The sequence below is a fragment of the Chamaea fasciata genome, unplaced genomic scaffold (genome assembly GCF_029207755.1).
Source record: "Chamaea fasciata isolate MVZ Bird 193981 ecotype frontalis unplaced genomic scaffold, bChaFas1.0.hap1 SCAF_5, whole genome shotgun sequence".
Taxonomy (NCBI): domain Eukaryota; kingdom Metazoa; phylum Chordata; class Aves; order Passeriformes; family Sylviidae; genus Chamaea; species Chamaea fasciata.
In genome coordinates, this window is record NW_027094090.1 from 67829994 (window position 1) to 67847901 (window position 17908).

Here is a 17908-nt window from a genome sequence, read left to right on the forward strand (position 1 = left end):
CAGGAGAGCAAAAACTAACCTTGTTGTCCAGGAAAAAGGCTCCTAGGATGCCATGCCTACATCTATCAGGAGTAAAACAGGTTCTGGGTAGATGAGAGGACACCAGTACTGATAATGATGACCATGAAATCAGTGACTTAAGGAGGGCATTGCGAAGAAAGGCAAAATCATTAGAACACCCTCAAACAGCAATTCTTCGACCTACATTACCAAAACCAGTGTCTCCTCCAGAAAGCAGCAGTGCAGAAGTGTTACGAACAGATTGCTCAATTCATTATGCACAATCTCTGGACGCTGGCATCAGGTTAAAATATTTGGCAAAGGAAAGGAGGACAAGAGTGAGGGTGGATGGAGAAAGGGGAACAAAAATCTCTCACAAAGCTACGACAGATTCCATCAGTGGTGTAACAACTGGACACTCACAAAACTTGAGATCTACATCACATCTAATCACAAACACGCGTCACCTCTGGCACATCATCTTACCAGTTCCTTCTTGTCTAGAAGGGTTTTGGGTTGCTCTTTCCTTTGAAGCTGATTGGCTATCTGCTCAGCCAATGAGCTCACTCCGCCTGTGTACATCTTTATGTACTTCTACCAGATGGGTTGAATAAAACAAGAGTGGTGTGAGAAAAGAAAGGAAAAAAAAATAATCAAATTAAAAAAAAAAAAATAACGAGAACGATGAGGGGTTAGGTGGTGAAAAGGTGCAGAGAGGTCAAATCATGCCAAGACAGTGGACAATACAAAGTGACAAGTAGTAACAGCAAAGCCAGTGTCATCAGAAATCACCAGTACAGTCCAGGATCACCTGTAGGGATGGACAGGAAGGCTTGAATTTTGCATTTTTTAAGAGTTCCAGAAATACTATGGTGATGAAGGGAACAGATCTTGTTTTCACCTGCAGGGTATTTTGTCACTGGAAACTTGAGTATAGACATTTCTAAAGGATGAGGCGAAATACAGGTTAAGATCTTAGGCTGCAGGTAAAATTGACATCAGAAACAAAGATCTTTCAGGAGGCATGTTACCAAGTCTAACACAACATGCTGATTTACAACGGTGTATTTGTATGCTTTGCACCTGGAAAGAATTAATTTACAGAGTATTCACGGAGCAGGGAGAAGCCCTTCAATAAAGAACTCACACTGATTCAAAAAGATTAATTCTTTCTGTGCTAAAAAATATGCGGAGGTTTATATGGAAAAAGATGGAAGAGCCTCATCCAATGCATTAGAGCCACACCTGCATACATCTGGAACATGTATTAGTTCAACCCTGAACATGGCTTCATGACTTTTCTCCATCAAGGGCACAGACTGACTCCTTAACTCCGGATATCTAAAAACCCTGCAGTATTTTCAGCAGTCTAGGCAAGTTGGCTGTTACCTTAGCTGGTACCAAATGAGTGTCTGCAAGCCAAGTTCAATCACTGCAGGAGCGGAGGAAGTGTTCTTCACAGGAAACACAACCGTTGGCAATAATTACACGGTTAAGAAAATGAGGTGGTTACATCCACGTTAGCTCAATCACACTGCAAACGCCGTGGATTTGACTCAGAGCAGCAAAGGGCACGCCAAGCAACTTCCCTTCTCCAGACTAAGCTGCATTATGAATGTTTCTGGCTGGATTCTGAGCTAATACAGGATCAGAGAGCCACTCAGCTTATAGCAAGTGCGAAATGCCAAGAATAACAAAAGGAAAGTTGGATCTTTAAACCCCCTTTACTTGTATAGCAGAACTTGCTTGAAGCACAGTAGTTATTTTCCCCACAACTAAGAGCTGATTTAATTTGTGTGGTTATTAGCCTTTTAGGAACGTTTAAAACCTTCGCAGGTTCAGACACGAGAATGGCACGAAGCACCACAAAAACTGAAATTCACCACGGAATGGGTACTTCTTTGGGGAAAAAAGATGATGAAAACGGAGTGCTCAGCTAGAGATCACTGCTGCTGTCACTACAATCCTAATGCCTTAAGCTCTTTGTCACGGTAATGAGGGGAGGGTTTATTTCTACCCAGAAAGAATTTTTACCTGTCTACTGATTCCATTCCAAAAGGTAGAGCACTTGCAGTATTTCTATATGCAAGAAATGACAAATGATTTGTCTTTCAGACTTTCCCAGGTTCCAGGTTCCGCATACACACGTGCAGAGTTGCTTTTCAATGACAAATATCTTGTCAAACATTACATTTAAAATGGTGCTCACTGCTAAAATTTTCTTCATCATTGATTTTTAACTTGCAATCATCAAAATTTGGCCAAGAGTCTCCCATTTCCTCTGAATGATCAGAGCCTTGGAGGCTTTTTAAATTTTCTCCAAAGAGAGATCAAACATTTCCAGGGGAAAAACTTCCTTTTAGTTGAACCAGGTTTCCCCTGAGCAACTTTTGATTTTAAATCTTCAGCTGCAGATCCTTCAGGATCTTTACATTTCTACCAGCACGTAAGAAGTTCCATGTTCAAAAAACGAATATGTTAATATTAACTCACAGTACCTCGGACTATTTGGTGTGAGAAATTTACTTGCTGAATTTTTTATTTTGGGTTGTGTGTTTCTGATTTGCTTTGCTTTTTTGCCTACATATCACATCTGGTTTAATTATGGGTATTCAGCAAGGCATTTTATCTTTCTTCCCATGGTCTTCAAGACATACAATGTTCTGCAACATTTTCAAAAGGAGGTAAATAACCTCCTCCAGCTTAGGTCAAATCAAGCTCCAGCTGTTTACACAGGACAACTGTAACTAGCTCAAATTCTCAGTGATTTTTCAAAAAGCCAAAGCGCTTTTTTATTTCACCCTCTCCATTAACCCCACACGCACCAACACATTCTGTCGTTTAGCCCAAAACTTCAACGGAAGCAGCAAGCAAAACCAGAAAAGCTTCACTGCAAAGCCAGAAGGACTATCAGTGCTCCAAACCCCCGGTTCGAGTGTGAGATGCACCACAAACTTCTCAGGGACACGGGATGTTAAAAACATTTAGTTTCAAACTGCTTTATGGCGAGCTGTGCCGGGCACAGGCTGCCTCTGGCTTCTTGTCCGGGCACCAACAAGCGCAGAGGTCCTGCAGGTGAAGCAGTGCCAGCCTGGCCGTGTCCCGTGGGGTGTCCCGGGCAAGCAAAGGCAGCTGAGTGCACCTGGAGTGCTCAGGTGAGGGCTACCTGTCGGAGAGAGTCGGAGGAGGGTGAGGAAGGGCGGTTGGAAGAGCGGAGGCTAAGGGAGAGCTCCCACTGGTCAACAAAGAATCGGCGAGACGGCTCGGTCTCAGGCTAAAACATAAAATAAACATCAGCACAATCATACGTGTTCTCTTCTAAGAGAGGAGAGAAAATTAAAAAAAAAATCAACCCAGGCCTTTCTGGATACCATTAACAACAATTTTTTAAAGACTCTTACAGGAAAGCTTAAGAGAAAAATACCCAGTGTATATTTATTTTCTCCCTAGTGAGGCAGAGCAGTTATTCTTAATTTGCTCTTTATTAGGTTTTACATTATTTAGGGCCATTTGGAAGCAGTTCCCTACTTCCACAGATGTCCAATCTCCTGTAACCCAACCAACTAAGCCACTGGCAAAGACCCCAAATCAATTTCCTCTGCTCCTTCTGTATCTCCCATTGTTCTCTATTACTGGCCCAAGGCACCAAGATCATCTTTCAGGCCACGTGAGACCTCTTCTACATTTTAACTGAACAAACCAAAAGTCTGTTCTCCTAGGGGGACAGAAGAGAAAGAAGTTAGCTTGTACGTATTTTCAGTAATTATCAGCAAATTTCCAACCTAAAAATTCACTGTAAGCAGATTAGAAACACTGAACCAAAAAAGAATGAAACAATATAAAATAATCTGCTGATCTTGATGATCAAATGGCAAAGAATAAACTAGACGGAGGACCTGCATCCTTCTGAAACTGATTCCTCGCAGGAGAACCCAAAATTTGGTCTTCTAATATACCCTTATCATTATCTCTGTGGAGGATTATGCTCATCTCCCAAGAAATAATTCATCCAAACAGGTAAAAAAATTGGAAGTTGGAAGTACCAGACAAACAGCACTGGAAGAAACCGTGCATTCCTAAAAATTATAGTCTGGAAAGAAAAAAATATGCACATTACGAATAACTGGCTTTCTTTGAAAAATAAATTATGGTTTTAGTTATAATAAGGAAAACGAAATGTCATGTAACTGCATGACCCATGAAAATAGCTCCTTCTAGCCACTTGGAATAGGCTAACCTCAAGATTAACTTTATCGAGCAAAACGCAAAAGAGCTTGGCCTTCACGATTTCCCCAATTTATGGAAATATAATTGTTCATCCAGAAATTTTCTGTACATCGACATTTAATCAAGTTTCTTCCCTGAAAATGTCTTACTTTGCTAAGCTTCCTCTCTCTTAGTATTTTTGTTGTTTTCTTCCCTTAAATCCCACATCATAATCCATCATTGCTCGCAGTGTTTCAACATCTGTTTCCTTTTTCCTCTCTGCCCTACCCACTCAATGTTTTCCTCTACTTTGCGTTCTCAGTCTCTCCTCCTTTTCAATTCCGCACGATACAGAAATTAGACGGTTTCAAAAATAATTTCTATCTCTGCATCGCAATGCTGTAACCTTTTGCAGCCTCAGAAGGAGCTTAAAATTTTCCAGAGAGCACTACAAAAGGTAGGAGCAAAATACTTTAGTCTAGATCTTCAATTCTGTTCATCCTTTTAAATGAATAAGGAAATGCACACAAGCATTGTGGACCTTGCTTGAGATATGAAGTCATGGCACCCATTAACAAAGGAGGTGTCACTGTATTTAAAGTAGTCTTTTTATTCAGAGCTTGTCCCCAAAATTTCAAATCTAGGTAAAGGTTTGGTGTTTCTTCTTGGAGAACATCAGAAAAAGATGGCATCCCCAAAAAAAGCCCCAGCAATGGGAAGTGACCTAGATGTCACAAAATTCTTTTTAGTAGGGCTTGCAAAAGTTATGCCCATCAGGAAAACTTCTGGGACTGTTTATGCTCCAGCTGAAGAAGACAGCTTGATTTGGGATGGTTAACTCAAACCAGTAAGTTACGAAAAAAAAAATCACTTCTGTAGATGGTGCTTTCCAAAAAAGCACTCTGCAGTTTGCCGAGCACTGCTGAAGATCACTGAAAACAGAGAGCAACCAAAGAAAACCACAGTTCAAACCGGCATGCTCCCATAGCCCAAGGACAACAGACTGGAGAGAAAATGAAGCACAAAACCAAAGCAAAACAAAAGCGTACGCTGGAATCAAAGACAATCTGCACAGACTGCCAGCTCTACCATTGGAAACAACTGCACAGGAAGGATGGACACAAGAGGAGTACTACAGAGCCAGGAATTCAGCTTGGAAAACGTGAATATCCTTGCTTCCAGAAGCAAGTAAAATTTGTGAGCCACTGACTGCTAAATGACCGCTGTGAGATGACTTGATCCAGAGCCCAGCTGGTTTTCAGCATTCACTCTGAAGTTCAGAGGCTGCTTTTTACTTCACTGTTTATATTTTGTTTTGAGGAACAGAAAGGGTCACTCGCCAAACGAGCGGACAGCTAAGAAATGGCAAGTCAAATAAAGACACTGCACAAAATAGTCTTGACAGTCGTTTTCAACCACGTGACTGTAGAGCAGCGCTCATCATATTCTGGTGATTTTTTTTTTTCCCTCTCTCTCTGACCCAAGATTTCACCTGTACCCAGAACCTCACAGTGCTCCAGGACTCCAGATAGGCAGGGCTGTAGTCACCTGATGCCTCAGCGCACGTCTGGACTCCAGCAGTGCAGCCAGCTGACATGCCCTCTGCTCAACACTCATGGGCACTTGGTCATGAGAAAACAAACGAGGACATCTCTGCCAGACGAGGAGGGAGGCAGGGGGTAAACAAACCAGCACAAAAAAAGGAAGACGCACCAAAATCACACACCAGCCAAAAGGCAGGACGTTCACATGCAGAACAGTGACAAAAGCTCTCACGTGAAAACTGGGGGGGGGGTTTCTCCCCCCAGTATCTACTTTTCTAATGAAGTGCTTCATTTTGACCCTCGGGGGCAAGGAAAAACGGTCGAATTAGTTGTTTTTCACAATTCTTCCTAGGACTGCTGCAGCCAAAATCAAACAAGCACACAGCCTCCCTCTCTGGCATTACCATCAAAAAATAAATTTAAAATGTGGCTTTATCATGCACAAAGAGCCTTATTTGTCAGTTTATCTCCCCATAGTTACCCATTCTCAAGGATTTCCTTTAAATATCTCAACCTGTACTTATTTGTTTCTTAGCTTTTGTGTACAGAAAAACATCTCAGGGTAATGTACTTCAGTTCTCATAAAGAAGGAATTAATTTCTTAAAGATGGTGGCATATGCAAAGTAAATACTCCACATGCCAAAGAGAGCATGTTTAATGAGCCCGTCTAAATAAAGCAGAGAACAGCAAAATCAAATACTCACAAAGGTTGCCAGTCTCACTTACGCAACTTCACTGTCCTACTTGTTCTTACTGCACTGCCATGTCAATACGCCCCAGGCACAATTTTTGACACCTCTGCTATTCTGGTCTTTCGTATCGATGTTCCTGAAGTGTTCTGTGGTGCACTTAGAGATATGAAAAAAGACCTGGCAGGTGGCCTGCTATATGAGGCAGGACTACCACTGCAGTATCACAGAGCCTTCAGCTAATTTGTTGGTAGAGTGCAAAAGTAAACGGACCGGGAATTACAAACACGTGGATCAAGAAATCCGAGCCTTGATCTGTCCAGAACGCCAAGGTGCTGCTCTGTATTACTAATTGTCCTCCAGTGCAGAACAGAGAATTGGGTTCACGCCCAGTTTACAAGAAACACTTCTCCCATTCAGACCCATTAATAATACTCTCTACTTTCAAGCTGCTTTCTGTTCCACCTACTCCTTCCTACTAGATCATTTTCACTAAAACTGGGGCCTGTTATGAAGCTGTGGGCTTCCGTGTCATTGCAGACACGTGTACTCGTTTTCTGCTGCCTGTCAGAAAACATTCGGCCCACAAGAGGCTTTTGTTAGAACACATTCTGGAAGTTGCAACAGTTTTATTGCTGGCTCCCATTTATGACTTAATTCATTCAAAGCCTGTACTGGAATGTCAATTAATTTGTCAATATGAATTCAAATCAACCGGCCCTTCTGAGTGCCAATCTTTTTCTTCTCCCATGCTTCTGTATAATACGGAGCCATTCAGACAGACTGTTGAATATTTCATTGTTAAGAAGGCTTCAAAGTCTCTATACCAAATAACATCTCATCATTTTTCCTTTTACTTTGGCCTGTAGGAGGCAAGATGGAATGCCAGTTGTTTAACCATCCAGAAAGCAAGCGGTGAACACAATGCAACCACGTTCGCATGAATTAGCACAGAACATAACTCTTCTTGTTCTGCTACAGCCACAGCGGACTTCACTAAAGAGGTGTAAGAGAAAAAGAACCAGGAGAAGAGCTCAAGTGCTCGACCTAGGGCAAAATAAAAGCAGACAGCAAACTGTTGATGAAGGCTTGTTACGCGGTTATGTGGGTATCACACAGGAAAGGATGGCTCCTGCCTGACCCTCAGCAGTTCCAGCGTGTTAACAGCAGCATTAGGATAAGTGTGCCTCACCACCCCCTGGATCTGACCTCTGTGTTGCACACATCCACCACAGCTTTGTGCCATCAGCACCCATGCCATGTGTTCATGCTCTTTACCCTTTCCTGTCTGGAACTCTGCTCCCCGCGATAGCCGGCGCCAGGTTCCCTGAATCTCTGCAGGCAACAAATGATGAGCTTAAAAACAATCGCAGACCATCTTCCTAATAAGAACACACTTCACATCTGATTTTTTTTATGATGCAGGCAGAAAAGAAGCCATAACAAGAGCAGAAGTTTCTTAAGAATATTCTAAACCTGGCAATAACAAGTTGGCTCCTGAAGGGATTTTTTTTAAAAAGTAATATAAATATATAAGTCAATAAACAACAGCATAGCACCACCATGTAATCAAATCAGTGCAATAAAGATGGTAACACACTGAGTGTAACTCATACTGTGATGTTAGTTCAGAGGAAGGAAATGGAAAGTTTAAAAGAAGTGGCAGGATAAATGCACTAGAAGAGCAGAATTAAAGGCTTTAAAAGACATCAGTGTAACAAGGATACAGATCCATCTGACTTGCTATGAGGCCTGGGCCAAGACAATTTCAGGGGAAAAAAAAAACCATTCCTAAGGAGAAAGAATGTCTCCAAAAGCAGATTACTCAACTGAGTCTACCATCAGTTCTGTAGCACAGAGGGTAAAAATTCCTGAGTTAAAAGAAGGAAGAATTCTGTAGGACACAACATAGAAAATGGTCAAAATACACTTGGCAGGAGCTTTCATCACTGAGCTAGGCAACCAAAAAGACACAGGACAAACAAACACTGGGAGAGGTGACAGAAAGAAAACACAGAGCTACCAGATCCTTAGTGAGTGAAAACAGACTTCTCTACATAGAAAATGAATCCGACACTATAAATTAGAAAGTAAAACTCAGCATTTACAGCATTTAACTGCCTTAGTTTCTCTATCTGTAAGGTTGGGGAAAACCTTCAGGAAATCTCTTTCATAAAATGTATCCAACAAAATCTTCAAAGGATTTTGACACCAGGAAGGCAGCTGGCTATGACATCACCTGATAACATCACACTGCAGTTTAAATGCAGGTTTTGCAAATGGAAAGGGCTTTCCTCACCCATTCTACCTAGATGCCCTCTCCTGCATCCTTCCTGAAAAGTCTGCAGTTCACAGTGAGGCAGAAAATCAACCCCTTCTTTGTTAGGACAGTTTCAAATGGGATCAGTAGGCAGAGCTGATCTATCTTGCATTGCAGACACCACAGAGGCAGCAAAGAACGTGTGTCCTGGAGGCTGGCAATAATTACACCAGATAAACTGCAACACGCAATTAAAATTCGAGAAATCACAGCAATAAGGCAAGTCAAACTTGCTGCCGAAGAATAAAACTTGTCAACTCTGCTAAAAGGTGATGCTCCTCTACAGTTTACAGGCAAACAAGAGCCCAGCAAAGAAACATGCTCCATCTCTGAGGAAATCCATTTGTACAATCCTTATGAGATGTCATGACAGTTCTATGGAACTGCAGCTGCCTTTACAGGATCTCTAGTTCAGGACTGATCAAGAAGTGGATTCGAAAGCAGGAAAAAAACCCAAATAATTTGAAAGGATACAACTCGAAGAAGGACAATGACAATACACAAGAAGACAAATATGAGAGGGATTTCAGGTAATATGTAAGTGGGACAACAAACATGTGCACAAACATCTGGATGCACATTTATACACTGTGCTCAGAAGAGCTCCCACTGCTCCACGTTCAAAGTCAGACAGACTGAGACAAGAGCCTGGTGTGGGAGAAACAGAAGGAATACAGTGGACATGTGCAGGCCACTACAACACTCAAAACCCACTTCAGATAAGCAATCCTAAAAAAGTCACACGGATACAAGGGCAAAATTTCAGTCACATCTATTTAAATGGAGAGTGGACACAGAACAAAGTTTAATTTTCTTTCCCTGCATTAGTCCAAGCATTTAATTTCTCCTTTGCTGCGTCTCAAAAACTGAGAAAGGCTACTGTAATAAAAATTTGCCTACAGCAAAACCTCAATCTCCAGTGGAGACTCTTCATGCTTCCAGTGAGTTAATGCTGCCCTATCTTCCTAACCTAAGAGGCTGAGAACCACCTCAGCACCTGAAAGAAAGAAAATTGGAAATGTGTTTGTAAATAAGCTATGTGGTAACTGAGCTAGTCACTCGCACAAGCAGCAATGAAGAGAAAGGGACAGAGCATGCAGAGGGAATCACCTGCTGCCTGGGATACGATGGAGAGGAAGATGGAGTGGAAGAAGAAAGCATGATCACTTTTTTGGGGCAGGTCCGAGAACGTTCCTTATGCCTCATCTTTTTTTTAAAACAGAAAAAGAAAAAAAAATCATAATAATGGTAGAAAAGAGGTAACATTACCAGTGGTTCAGTGAGACAGGCCAGGATGCATGAACTGAGACCATGAACCTCAGCTCACACCTCTCTCAAATGAGCTGCAGCCACAGTGTATCTGAAGCTCAGAGACCCCAGTTTTTACCGTGAGCCACAGGATCACATTTGACAGTCAGGGAACACGGACTTTTATCAATTAGCAATTAAAGCAACAGCTTTTGAGTCAAGGTCCTACAATCAGTTAAAGGCAAACCTTGGAACTCTCCACAGCACAACTGGACTGCTCTCTTTGCTTCATGGAAAAATTACTTATTGCTGTGCCTTAAAATGCTTAAAAATAACCATCCTGTTGACCTAATTACTCTGGCTTGCAGCTCATTACTAATACAATTCATGTCTCAGTGTTCTGCTCCCAGCTTCAGATCCCTTCCTCTCTACCTTACAGACATTGCACCATCTCAGGCAAGCTTAAATGTCCTACATTTTATTAGAAGAGAAATCCAGCTGGTTTAGAGATAAAATAGAGCTGTGTCTAATAGTCTACATATTACACATTGCACATAAAATGTCCTCAATTCACACACCAGAAAACAAGTCCTTCTAAGTGCTGTGCTCCTTTTTATGTACAGCCTTTTTTTTCCACCATTTCTTGTTTATTAACGTGCCTTCTGCCTGACTCTTCCTCCTTTTTGAGTTCTCACCAGAGCATATCTGGAAATGGCTGCACTGGGAAAAAAACAAACTGCTGTGTACCCAAAGTCACTGTTAGATAAGTCTGTTAAAAACCGCCCGTGGTATAGAGATATTACAGATGTTTACTACTGCCTTTGCAGATGAGCTGGCACTAACATCTGTTTGGGTGCTCTCTTCAACAAAACACTTAAATAAATAATAACTTCTCTATCTCAAACAGATGCCACAAGCAGCTTAAACTAAAGCATATGCCTTTGCACTGCAGTGGATGAGGAACATTTATATGCTGTTTCAAAAGGCTCAGCTGTGAAGTCACTACTAATTTCTAACTGAAAGCATGGCAACATTCTCAAGCATAGAGCTGCTCATTGATTTTCATCTGTCCATGGCCAAGTTTGCATTTCAAATGTCAAAATGTTCACAAACATGCTTATTTTTCCAAGGCAAATCTCAGAACACAAGACTGGATAAATGGATGAAATACGTGTTCAGTCAGTCCTCCGGGAGAATGTACTTCCAAGCACACAAAGAAAAGGATGACTACAGGAAAGCAGAAAATAATCAACAGATTTATATTTTAAAATTAAGGTTAAAAAGCAGTATTTGCAGAAGTCATTGGTGTTTTAAGTTCTCTCCTGTTGAGGTTTCAGCCCTTGCTGTCTGTGGTCATCTCAGTCAGCGCTTATCTTCAAAAAACACAGTTCCAACAAAATTACTGCAAAGTCTGTACTGCTGCCCTTTAGCACACTTCAGGGAATGGTCTCAAAAGAATAAGCAGCAGATCTCCAGAGGCAGAAAAGACGTGCCCCAAAAGATGTGGGATCACCACCTTACAAGTATCTTTGTACACATCAAACGTGATTTAAGTTTATCTATTACACACAGACGTTGTTGCTGACAGGAGACCTATGGAACAATAGCAGAAGACTATAGCTGAAGGCTATAAGCCGAGAGTCTGGAACTGCAGGGCAAAATTCAGTTTAAAAGGTTTGTCTCTCACACCATGCCCAGTCAGATCCTCTTCAGGACAGACCATATGGCTTTCAATGGCTTCATGATCCTGGGTGAGATGCTCTTTCCCAAAAGCAGCCAAAATGGCTCAGAAAGCAACAGAGCACATGACGGAAGATTTTCTTACAGAAGAAAATTTGAGGACATTAACCGCCACAACATGAAACACAATCCAACCTTTTTAGATATTACCACCATATTAAAAAAATATTACATTTCCACTGTGCACATTCACTTCACAATATCTTCGTGCATCATTCGATGCTGCTGTGGTGCTCATAAGAACACAAAACCAATTTTGACACCACCCCTGGTCCCCTTAGGAGCTACTTTGTTCCTCTTCAAAGCACTCGCCACTAGAAGGTATTTGCTATGAGATACATTCAGTCAGCAGCAGAGAAAGCCAGTTTTATACTTCATTACAAAAACACTGCAAATCCTGCAAGAAATCCGGACCCAGGAATCAATCATCTTCTGTTGATGCAGTAAAGCCAATCAAGGAAAGATCATCTCCATGTGTTGAGAGGGAAATCATCCACACAAGGCAATCAGTGCCAGTGTTGAAAAAAGAATTTAAATCCTCTGAAAATAAAACTGTTGCAGAAAGGTTTACCAAAGATATGCCCCACACTGCTTCCTATGGAGAGATGTTATCGATGTCAAGGATGAACAGAAGGATTTCTTCTTCCTTTTTAACATTTCTTTTAAACTGTGTAGTGTAGGTATAAACAAGAACAAACAAAAACAAAAAGCTGCTCCCTGGCGAGGAGAAAAATCCTCAATAAAAACAGGAAATAAAACTTTGTCCTTTTCTATCAATGACAAAAGGATGACAATAAGAACTTCTGTTTCGCTATAAAGGCTTAATCATAAAGCCTTCATAAACTTTCAGTAACAGGTTCAAATAGAAATCTCAAGGGTGCAAGAACGTGGTATTTTCCAAGTGCTAAAAGAGGGAGAGACAGCCAGGACAATCCAGTTTTCCTTTTTCTAGAAGGTAACATGAGCAGTGCTCATCAACTCACTTAATATTGTAGAGATTTTTTGCATCAGGTTTTTTTCCCCCCCCCTTGCTAAGTATTCTTGAGAAATAAAATCTGCCTTAATCATGAATGATGTGAATCCATCTCAAAGTGCTCATCAGCCTATAAAGAAGATTTTGATGAGACAAAAGGTAGAAGAACAAACACTGAGTCAGGAAACCAAAGCATCCTGACAGTTCTACTGACAATAACTCCCCTGGGCTTAGGTATTCTTCCTTGTAAAGAAATCTTCCAGATCATAGCACCAGTCATGACATGCAGCATTAATTGTGCTGAATGCCTCAGACACCAAGATCACTGGGAATCCATATTCATCAAGAACAGCAAATTTCCAAAGCAGTGTCATCTTCTTCCTCTTGACTCTGAAGTATGCTCTGATTAAACTCCGGCCAGAAAGAAGTAGATGTTTCTCCAAACGATGGCTGTCAGCAAAATACCTCTGAACACTCTCAGAAACATGAAGAGGCCATTTGCACAGAGAAAGAGTGGAAGCAGATGAAGCCAGTGAGACAAGTACCCTTAAATACCTGAAAAGATCATCTATCAGAAGCCTTAGGTTTGGCAAGTGCATGGCCGGAGGAAAAACAGCAGCAATGACAATGGCCCAAATCATTGGAGAGAAAATAAAATTTGATACCTGGTAATTTTTCTGCTGTTGGTCCCTATTCTGAACCCCTCCGTGGAAGAAAACCTAAAATTTACTGAATTCACAGTAACACGGGAGTCTGCAAAGTAACAAGTGTGAGAAGTCGACGAGGAAAGCTGCATTAAAGAAAGGGAAACCACAGGAAAGTCTTCTGCAACTACAGAACACCTAAGATTTCCCACAGGAATAGCAAAACTGATAATCAATTTTACTCATTATATCAAGGAAGAGCTTTAATATCATAGATGATATAACATCCTTTACCTCATGAGTTTCCATAATTGCTTACATATTCCCTCTATTTCTAACAGAAGAATCTAGAAATTCTACAGCAAAAAAATCCTCTGCTGCAACATCCACGAAAATCTCGGTGAGTTGAAACTAGCATAAAAGGGCAGGGAAAATCTGATTAAATATTTCTGAAACGTTATATTTTCGACACATGCATCATCACCGAAGGGAGCTGTTGACTTTATTCACTGAAAGTCATTTAAAACAACGAATAAGGTGCTGGAAAAGGGCTGGCTTAAAAGCACAGCAGCGATAGGTGGTGCTGGGTGCAGTGCATTGTAGTCAGAATGAGTTTCTTTACCTGTTTCCACTGGGGTATGGGAGCAAGCCGGCCCTGCTCTCGTCTGCTGGATGCTTGGCTGTGAACGCGTTCTTGATAAGGCAGGACAGGTTGCTGCATGCAGGTTGTAGGGAAGGTGGGACCAAGGAGGAAAGATAAAATAGTGAAGAAAACTCCAAGAAAGCCATAGGAATGGAACACAGAATAAGACAGACAAACATTTAAGGGGAAAAAAAAAATAGGGTAGGGGGGAATTCATTTAGCAAGTAAAATATAACAAGGGAAAAAAACCATCCAAAAATGGGAAACTTCACATATTTTTGGACCTTTCCTCTAATTTCGTTGTTTCTTCAAATCATTGGCTGAGTATGCCAGCCAATGTAGCAGCTGAAGAAACATTATATAGTGTGGACAGACATCAGCATTCTGACTACTTTACGCTACTAATGCTGATGTAGTGTGGCACAGACAAACCTGAGCTGGCTTCCAGGCAGCCAGGTCAGGTCCCACTCACGATGTGGCCGTGGCAGCACAGAGCTGGGCACAAGCTGTGGAGATGGACTCATGCAGCAGAGCAAGGACTCTGGCACTTAAACCACACTGAGCCTCATCCTGCTGACACTGCACTGCCAAGCGGCAGCTCGGAGTGACTCGATCTGACTTCAAAGACAATTACCCTGCAGTTGCAGCAGCTCAGATACCGTCCTGGATAACAAACAGGCCTCACTTGGAATGACACAAGCACCCCGATTGCCAAGAAACTCCCAGGCATTTATCTGCTGCACGTACATACACACACACACACACAAAGCTTAACCACACTTCACAAGAACAAACAGATGTAACCTGATATGAAAATGTTCAAATTCAGAAATCAAATGGTTGTTCTTGAACAGTATAAGCAGAACATTCCTGGAAAGCTTTTAAAGAGCAATAATAGTTATAAAAGAAACTAAATTGCTGGTAATATGTTTGTGAAAAATTACATAATAAGGGCAATAACAGAGAAAACCCCCTTTTTTTTTTTAGGAAGTTCTCCACCCTGTTATTGTAAATTTTAAGCTTTGGGTAAACTTCAAAGGCTCTCCTAGAGAAGACTGAAGTAGAAAAGCAACGCTAGCATCCAGTCTGGAGGAACACATGCTCTCATTCATGGTTTCCCTCTACAATTCCAAAACAAAGGGGTTTCTTATCCCTCCCCTACCTGTCTTCGTAAGTTTGAGGACGGCACTGGTGCGTTCTCTTCAAACTTGGCCAGGAGCTGGGTTGCCATGGACTTGACTTTGTTCTGATTCCCAATGGCAGCATCAATTCTCCTCTCTGTCAGGGCACTCACCAGTGTGGGCCTGTCTTCTCTGTAGCTTCGTGGGAGGTCCTCCTAACAGTCAGTGACATCAAAAGTCAACAAGATACCACCAGATCGCCTTTTCCTTTCTACCCCTTTGCTGTGAAAAGTCACTTATGCTATAGCTAACAAATCACTTAAGCCTCACTTGAAACCTGATTTTAACTTCCTCTGGCAAATCATCAAATGTTCTGTTAAACTTTATTTATCTTTTCAACCGTACTTGATACGCTTTCCTACCAAAAAGACCTCAGCTGAAACACCCCTGTGAAGCCCTCGGCATAAACCAAAGGCTCATCTTCGAACACTAAACCCAGAGCACTGAATTTTAATTCACCTGTACCTATTTGGCTACAAACACTGAATTTGAAAGACCACCTTAAGGGGCATACAGGAAATGGATGTTTTCTGCACAAACCAAGATTAAAGTTTAAATATGCATCAAACTTCTGACGGTACCGCACAACTTTACTAAGAAGTTTTGAGTGCTGACGTCCTCAGCAAACCAGAGTAATCTGCAATAAAAACAGAACACCAGGGAACTGCAACATTCCGCTTGTTACGCGGTGTTCTTTCAGAAACATTAGTAAAACATCTGCACCAAAGATACCATGAAAGTGCAACTGCTGGAGAAGAATTAAATTTTATCTAAAAAGTCCTATATAAACCCTGCCTGGATATGAAAAAAATGAAAGAACTGGAGTGGGGAAAAGGCACCTACCATTTATTTTGCTCCCTGACACCTCTCGCTGTAATACTTACATCCTCAGATTGGCTGGTTTTTCTCCTCTTTCCTGCACCATCCAGTTCCTTTTCTTTTTTGTCCTGAGAACAGCAGGAGTAGGGGAAAGAAAACAAGAATAACTCTCATACCTCTCTGGGCTGAGATAAATGCCATCAGTGCATTTAATCAGTTTAGTTGCAAAGCTTATTTAATTCTCTGTGCTCACTCTCCTTTTGTTTAAGAAAAAGGTTTTTTCCTAGACACTCCTTAGGAGATTCTTACCTTCAGCTGGACAACTTCTTTCAAATCATTGAAAAGTGAGCAGGCAGCTTTGTTCCAAGAGAAAATATATGCCCAAAACACTACCACAAGGCTAAGATTTTAAGACCGAGAGTACACACGCAGAAGCAATTTTGCGGTCACAAATGTCACGTACTGTCCCACACAAAGAGCGGGTGGACACGTGGTCTCCTGCACACTAACTGCACTAACGAACACTAACAGCTGGATTCTTAGTGCCACTGCTTGGACACAGCTCCGGGTGCTCCCAGGGCTGTGCCCGCTCACCTTGGGCGTGCGCTTCCGAGAGATGCTCTGGCCCAGTTTGCTGAGGAAGGAGATGGGAGACTTGGTACTGGCAATCAGGGCAGCCTTTTCTTCTGCATTCAGGTCCAGGCTATCTGTTAGTGAAAAAAGGGAATTCCGTGGAGTTCTTTCCTGCAGTGCTGTTATTAAATACACAACAGAAGGACTTACTGATTCTTTTTAACAGAGCAGTCTTTCTTAAATGCTCTGTGCAAAATGTAAAAGTGTCTAGAATTAACACCTTTCTCAGCTATTCTGCTTTTTCATTTTGCCCAAAGCAGTTCTTTCAGGGTTTATAAGCACCCATAACAGATACTTAGCTTAGTCTATTCACTTTTATATTTAAAGAGCATGATTTAAAGAACACGAACGTCAGTATTCTTAAAGAGTCAAGAGTTTTAGAAATAATACATACTATGTTTTTTAAAGGTTATTAAACCAAATTTTTCCCCCTCACCACAGGGATACATGTGAATTAAGATCACCAGTAATAAAGAGCCGTAACAACATTATCAATATTTAAAGGCTGGCCATACTGATCTGGGTTAGGTAATTACACCTTTCAGTTCTGATCAAAGATGTTTTGAAGGCGTTAGAAACGCCCCAAACTGCTTACCACTAGAGGGGATGGTGTCTTTGAACATCTCATAGAACTGTGTGAGGTACATCACCATTGAGAGCTTATCTGGCTCTCCAACAGATGCCATTTCCTTTCCAGTCATAATGGGAGATATTCCAAACTCTTTCTCAGCAATGTCAAAAGCCAGTTGGTTATTTTTCTCCACATCGTGCTCATCCAAGGAATCAAAGTCTCTGCAAAGGGCAAAAAGAGGCCTTGCACTGAATCAAGTAGAAACCAGTCTTCTGAAAGAACTCAGACATCCATCTTTTTTTCCCCCACTTGAAATCCTAATTTTATTTGTCCCCAACATGGCAAAGTTGATGCTACTTAATTACAGCGAACTTTGGCTCAAATATATTCTTTTCAAATTTGTTTGCTGTTCCTAAAAACCTAGATTTTTCTTCTTAAAAAGCAGTATGCTCTAAAATACAACTCCACTTCCTCCTTTGCTGGAAGACTGTACATTTTCCCCTACACAAAATCTTCTGTGTGCTTGGAACTAAATTAAATCTTGACTTTTTTTGCCCCCTTTTTTCTTGACTGATCCATAGTTTTGTCCTGCTGGCCTTTTCCAAAACTTGTCTAATTATATAAAAAAGCCGTAGCTTGTAGAGAGTTACAGGAATCATTTTAAAAGCTGTCTGAACTCTCCACAGGCTATAAAGT

At 41.4% G+C, this 17908-nt stretch overlaps 1 protein-coding gene across 3 annotated transcripts in view; it reads right to left on the reverse strand.

Moving 5' to 3' along the window:
• Positions 1-17908, reverse strand: part of MICAL3 (microtubule associated monooxygenase, calponin and LIM domain containing 3) — a 168918-nt gene that overhangs the window by 70484 nt on the left and 80526 nt on the right. For all 3 annotated transcript variants that reach the window (XM_066184300.1, XM_066184299.1, XM_066184298.1), the window contains exons 14-23: positions 17237-17433; positions 16603-16715; positions 16074-16136; positions 15171-15344; positions 13988-14080; positions 9871-9966; positions 7719-7775; positions 5755-5859; positions 3167-3274; positions 487-594 (exon numbers count right to left, since the gene is read on the reverse strand). In XM_066184300.1, the coding sequence (XP_066040397.1) occupies positions 487-594; positions 3167-3274; positions 5755-5859; positions 7719-7775; positions 9871-9966; positions 13988-14080; positions 15171-15344; positions 16074-16136; positions 16603-16715; positions 17237-17433 (1114 nt within the window). The remainder of the gene's footprint in view (positions 1-486; positions 595-3166; positions 3275-5754; positions 5860-7718; positions 7776-9870; positions 9967-13987; positions 14081-15170; positions 15345-16073; positions 16137-16602; positions 16716-17236; positions 17434-17908) is intronic.